Source organism: Sinohyriopsis cumingii, chromosome 5 (assembly GCF_028554795.1).
Source record: "Sinohyriopsis cumingii isolate HCF-2022 chromosome 5, ASM2855479v2, whole genome shotgun sequence".
Lineage (NCBI taxonomy): Eukaryota > Metazoa > Mollusca > Bivalvia > Unionida > Unionidae > Sinohyriopsis > Sinohyriopsis cumingii.
Window position 1 is genome coordinate 33907863 of NC_142965.1, and position 7022 is coordinate 33914884.

The 7022-nt window shown below is 32.6% G+C and overlaps 1 protein-coding gene across 1 annotated transcript; it reads left to right on the forward strand.

Moving 5' to 3' along the window:
- The first annotated feature begins 583 nt into the window (after positions 1-583).
- LOC149798910 (tumor necrosis factor ligand superfamily member 6-like) lies at positions 584-1700 on the forward strand. Its single transcript, XM_089958105.1, is given in 2 exon segments — positions 584-674; positions 1291-1700. Coding segments are annotated over 2 exon segments (501 nt in total).
- The last annotated feature ends 5322 nt before the right edge of the window (positions 1701-7022 follow it).

Below are 7022 nucleotides of genomic sequence, written 5' to 3' on the forward strand. Positions count from 1 at the left end.
TGTTGTTGTATTTGTTCAAAATATTTATCTATCTCATAAAAATCAATGCAATATATTTAGTATCGCTATTTCTGGCCTGATCAACACCATAATAGATACGATATATCCAGTTGTACCAATTATCACGACTCACGGAATCATCGACATATTCGGATTTTAAAGCCATTTTTCGCCGATCGTAAGATTCTACGGCAAACTTAGCTAATTGACTTAAATTTCTGATGCCCTTTATGCGATTAATACCCCCTTCGGTAAATATATTGTTCATGTTAACTTTTTCCCTAACTTGTTCTGTTTTTGGTATGCGATCTTTTTTATCACCTGTTTCAGTAATAACTTCACCAATATCCTCAGATATTTCTTCATCGACAGGTGGAGGTTGAGCTGCAGCTATGTCAGTTGGAAGATCTTGCAAATATATATATATATATATATATATATATATATATATATATATATATATATATATATATATATATATATATATATAAAGGTAAAGAAAATCATTTACTGAAATCTGATGGTGATGCCAATTTTAAGAATAATTGTTATTATTATTATTATTATTATCATTATCTCAGAAATGCAAATTACCAAACCTTGTAATTGTAATGAAAGCACTCAATCAATGAAACCCTCCGCTCATTTGGTCGGCGTTACACAATCTGACCCAGGTAAGAGGATAGAAATAGCTACTGGTACCATACATAATATTTGTGTCATATTTTATACACTTAATATTTTAAATACACTGTAGCCTGCCTAGTCAGTGCATACATTTCCTAACTTTACCTACTTCATTTCAAGAAAAGAATTTGACATTTGTCTTCAGATCAATATTTGCATATACTCTTATGATTTTTGGGTGGATTTTTTTTTTAAAACACGCAAGCTTTGAAATCGCAATATAAAGGTGTGACGTGAGATGCGTGAAATCTGTCGCTCGCACTTCTTATTTTAAAATTTAATGTTATTCATTTAGACTAGCCTTATATTTGATCTCCAAAATAAATCTTTACAATAGTATGACCACCATAAAAAAAGAAATAATTAATCAAACAACCATGTTACATCAGGATTAGAATAGATGGAAAAGTTGGTGAAATATTAACGGTAAAAAGAGCATTCAGCTCATAAAATATGCGTAAATATAATTTAATTGGTCGTCACATTACAACTTTTTGGCTGACCAAAGGACTCTTGATATCCGAATATTATTCATCAGTTGTCGCTGACTTCTCATTGGTTGCCGAAACTAAACATATATTTTGAACTTGTTTACTCTTACAGATATGTATCACCACCACACGTTGAAATGGAACGAAACGTGCAATTTTTTAAACATTAATGGAGTCGTGTACGACAACGGCATGCTTTACGTGAAGACTTCGGGATTCTATTACATTTACTCTCAAATGATATATCAGGACCATGGGGATTCGTCTTGACACACTGAAAACAGTATATTTCTTCATCATTCAATACATAAGGAATATAAAGGAGACGACACTTCACGAGAAAAGTTGCTGGAAGACACATAGTCCCGATGTCAGACTGTTGGAAATCGAGGCAACAAGACTAGTTACATAGGGGCAGTTTTCTGCCTGGAGGAAAATGTACATATCCATGTCAGGGTTTCGTACCCTCATAAGATTCTTCTTTCACAGAATGCAAATTATTTTGGAATGTATTTGATGTAAATAATCATCGCAGAGACAATCCAATATATGATTCCTAAAATGCTAAAGGATGTTCTGTATGCGGAAACCATCAAGTCAGTTAGCCACTTTGCTTACAACAAACAAGGTTATCTCCAACATTGTACAACATTGTACCAAACCCGAAACAATATATATATATATATATCTATATATATATATATATATATATATATATATATATATATATATATAGAGAGAGAGAGAGAGAGAGAGAGAGAGAGAGAGGACAGTGACAGAGACAGTCAGACAGACACTTGTTTTGCACATCTTTTCCTCTACATTGCAATAAAGTGTGACGTTTTCACTTCAGCATAGTTGTTTGTTGCTGTTGTCATATCATATTTATAAATGTATATTTTTGTCTTTGCATTTATTTTGTTCTTTTGGAGCATGCAACTTTGTGAGTGTCAGCAAGAAAGCCTCTTTATCAAAGTTTATTCCATGCAAAAACAAATTACAATAGGACAGGTTATAAAGTAATGAACCAAGGTTATAGATTCCCGTCTTCTTTTTTGCTTTAAATTCAAAAAATGTCCCATTTAAGGACATATATCATGAAAAGTTGTCAATAGTTTCGAATCGGAGGTACCTTCCTTGGTTATGTACATACGCAGACTTATGTTTGTTATCTGGTTTAAAAAATGAACGCTGTTTGTTGTTCATGTTGTTAAGTGTTTTACAGACTCAATGTTTGAAAGAAATTCAAAAAGTATCATTTTACGGGATTTCACATTTAACAAAAAAAAGAAAAATAACTCGGTAGACTGACAGTCTGAAAGTCACTTAGGGGTCCGCTTAATATTCGATTGTATATCAGGCTACAATTTAGGTCAAAAACAGAATTCATTTTTAGAAATTGTATGGCTAACAATGTGCTTTGGTCCATAGTCTATGAAGTGAGAGTGCAAGTTACCTCTAGGGGAAATGTTTTGAACAGTTACTCCCCGACATATTTAAAGTACTTTTAACTGAAAATCTACTGCTCCTTTTAATGCCAAAAATAGCCATAGCATGCGTTTTCATAGTTCAGTCATTTGCCAAAACTACAAGGACCATTAAATGTCTTCAATACATTTCTTACTCACATAAGTACAATGCTATTTAATCGATGTTATCTCATCAACCTCTACTGGTCCAACGGATGAGAACCTTTATACGGTGACTCACTTTAAGTATGTGATATTTGCATTCTCCTAGACAAAATAATGTTACAATCTAAATATTATGTACTCATTTTCTTCTCCGTTAACTTTACTTTGCCAGAATCTTGCACTATTTTTCCATACTTCACGGCTTGAATCTGCATGACACGTGTGTCCAAAATAGTATCGAGTATTAGGAACTAATTTGTAAACAAAACCGCACACACTCATATAGCAGAAGTTTTATTGTTTGGTTGATAAGATTTGTTTGTGAATGAACTAAATAAGCTGTTTCGTCCTTTTGAAAGTAGAGATGATAACGTTAATAACGTTAAATAAGCCATAAAAGAAACGTTTAAACGTACAAAGAAATAAACGTATTATTGTCAATGTCAGCTACAAACTTGAGATAGGCAGTAATTGAAAATACCATTCAGATCATTGAAGCATTTATTTAGGAGAAATATTCGCAGCTTTTCGCAAATAGAATGGTTCAGACTATAATCAGTGCTCTCTAGGGTATATCAAAATATCATATAAAAACATACTGAGGCAAAGGTCTATTTTATATCTGTCAGAGACGTATCACTTTACAAGTGAGTGAAAACACTAAATTTGAGAAAACAGTGCAACTGAAGGTTTTGGTAGGAAATATGAGTATCAGAGTAAAGAAGCCAAAACGAGGAAAAAGTATTATTTCCGCTGGATAAAGGGGCTATCACACAACAGCTGCTTGACACTTTTCCCCGTTTATCTGTTTTGCTACAGTGTTATCTAGCGAGAGAAGCCATACAGGTCATACCTGTATTTCGTCCAACACGAACATGCAAGTGGCAGGGAAAAACATATCTTCTTTAGCTGGTAATGAGAATGGCAATAAATATCCTTAAATTTATACATCTTGAATTTCCTTAAAATGTATTTTTGTTAGTCCTGCAGATCCGAATGACATGACCCATGTCATTTATTCCAACGTACTATGACCTTTTACTTGTAGTACGGAAACTAACCTGCTTACGATGTATTTTCTTTAGTATAAAGAATAACGTTGAATGTGCATTTAATTAAGAAAATAGTAAACAAAGTTAAAGCATAAGAAAGACGAAAATTACTCTATGTATATTATTAGTACTCTTGGAGAGAGAGAGAGAGAGAGAGAGAGAGAGATGCTGCCTTTGTATCGCTCACACTGATTATAGTCTATTCTAGCTAGGTTTATCCCTAATACGAAGACAATCTTAAACTATGTAGTGATTTTCCATTTTTAGATATCGGTAAAAGAAATGAACTTTCTCTTCAAGCACGCAATGTAAATCATTAAACATATATGTATTATATATGGTCGTTTGCCTGACATATTTGGCAGCATAAGCGATATGTTTTATATAGCACGTGGTTGGGGTCGACAAATGTGTTTGTGGAATAATACATTAAAGTAATGCTAAATATCTGTAGACATGTATTACCTTAAACGTCTGTCTCTAGACTAATTGCTTTGGTATCGACATGTTGAGATAAAATGTAAAATATGAACGTTTTTGTTATCAATTCAGTGATTAGTAAATTCAATACATTTGATAGATATCTATAATTTAATCGACTTATGGACCTACTATTTTATTTATATCTTCTTTTAGTCATGTGATTATAAATAAAAACGAAAGACTCAGAATAATTGCAATGTGAAATTAAACCACATCAACATTCGATCTTATCCGTTATTTTCGGCCATGATTATGATTGAAGTAAGAGCTACAATCTCTATTAAATGATTAACCAGTTTTATTACTATATTGAACTTAGCATATTTCCTATAAATATATCCGTGTAGAGTGTAAAATATTCTGCTTAGGTGCTAAAATAGCATATAAACCACTTATTTGCAGGCTGCATGAAGAATACTAATGAATACAGACTTGAAGTGTTATCTCTGTCTCGAATAGCTACGAATTCGGTGCCGAGAAGACGTACGTATAACAGAAAGGTAACAATGTTACATTCCCAAGACATTGTCTACGACATCATCACAATCTATATGAACGTTACATAGATATGCACCAATGACGCCACAGAATACATGTATACAATGTTTTCTGAAAAAAGATAAGAAGCAAAGCAAGATAACCGTAATGTTAAATAACTTTTTTTTTTATATTAAGACATAAGAGTGTTCCCAGCAAAACTTTACAGTTTCAGATAAATAACAGGACCATGATCACATAGTTATAAGAAGGGCAGTTTGGTTCCAAAACGTAATCATGCGAGATTAGTCTTGAAGAGTGTCAAGTACCACACCCAGCTCAACTAACGTATCCACGTAAGACAATGGGAAATCGTTCATTTCAACAAAAACAATACACGAGTGATTTACAATAAGAGGCGTTTTCTGAACATGATATACTAAAGTGTAACTGTTGAAGATTTTATCAAACCAGTATGGAACAATTGTCTCAACAACAGTGTGAACGTTCTCTAAACGATATTGACTTAAATAAAAATTGATTATTAAAACGTTGTATTATAAAGATAGCTCATAAGGAGTACAAGTAGTATTTAATTATTGACGAATGAACTTTGTACGTTGCCTTTTCAAGTCATTCACAATGATTGAAATGCTTGATTAGTTATGTGGTTAGTTAATGAGAATGTAATATTAGAAGTACCGTTTGGTTTTTAAAAGAATCATCCAAGCTTTTTTTATATGGTATTCATCTCTCACTCTTTATTTGAATGAAAAGAATAGTGTAATTTTTTCGTTCTACTTAGTAATGCATTTGACCCAATATATTGTAACGTATTTATTGTTCGATAACACCCCTCAACAGACACTAATAACATTATGACAAAAACTTTTCTTCAGCTATGCCTACGTTGACTAGTGGTACATATGGCCGTTACACATGATAAATGAACGAGGTTCAAATACAGCAATAAACACATAACTTTTGTTCCTCATTTTGTTTTATGTACTGATTTTACGTTGAATTGAAATGTTGTTGATGTTGCAGGTTTTACGCCGTTTCAGCACACGATAACAAGTGGCCGGTATAGCTGGTGAAGAAAGAACCCTGGAAAACCCGGTTAATAGCCACCGACCCAAGGAAAGTTACTGGCAAGCTTTCTCACATACCCAAACTGGCCAAGCCAGAGACCTGATGAATTGAAAAGAATGTTTTCGCAACTTTTATATGCCAATGTAAATAAACATAAAAACGTTAAATTGCTGGATCCGTTATTCACTCGGCGCAAACAAATGTGTACCCTATATTCGTGACAATTATTTACAAGTTAAATAGAAAATAAGAAAATAAGAAATGATTCTATCTAAGCGGAATTTTACTTCAGCAGACAAATTGGGATTTGACAATACTGCATTCATATTCTTCAATAATCGCATTTAGAAAACTGCTTATATCGTGAATCATCAGAGAGGTGATAAGCCATAGCTCGTACATCTTATTTTTTCCCGGACAAATTACATTTACTAATGTGTTCATTTTACTTCGAGTAGGAGTAAAAAAAAATATATCTAAATCCGTTCGTAGATGAAAATATGTCCAAGAATAACTCAGTCTTTGTATTGTTCTACAAAATAAACTGATCAGTTTTAAGCATATATATATATATATATATATATATATATATATATATATATATATATATATATATATATATATATATATATACAATGGACCGAACGGTATGGAATTCATTCACAACACTCTTACAATGCAATTAAAGGAAAAGATTATCACACCTTTCGTAAACAAATTTGTACTTGTCTCAAGAGCGCTTGGATGGATAAAATGCACGATGAAAGTTGATAAGAGAAAACTACCATTCTTGACACGAAGCACTTTTTAGTGTACTTTTTAATTCGCAGCTTATGATATGTTATCATGCCACTTATTTATCTTCAATTGATGTTATTGTAAACGTTGGAGAAATTTGTTTTGTGTATTAGGTGATTCAGCGTACAACACGTATTACCATCAGCGCAAACTGGCAAAGAATGTTGATTAGGGTACTTCGCGTAAGATTGTCTTAGCTTAATGTTCTTAAATTGGTGATATTCCCTTTAATCAACACTACACCATTGGTTATCAGCAAATTCCAATTTTTGTCACCAGAAACTGTAAAAAACCGCATCGAATCTCTT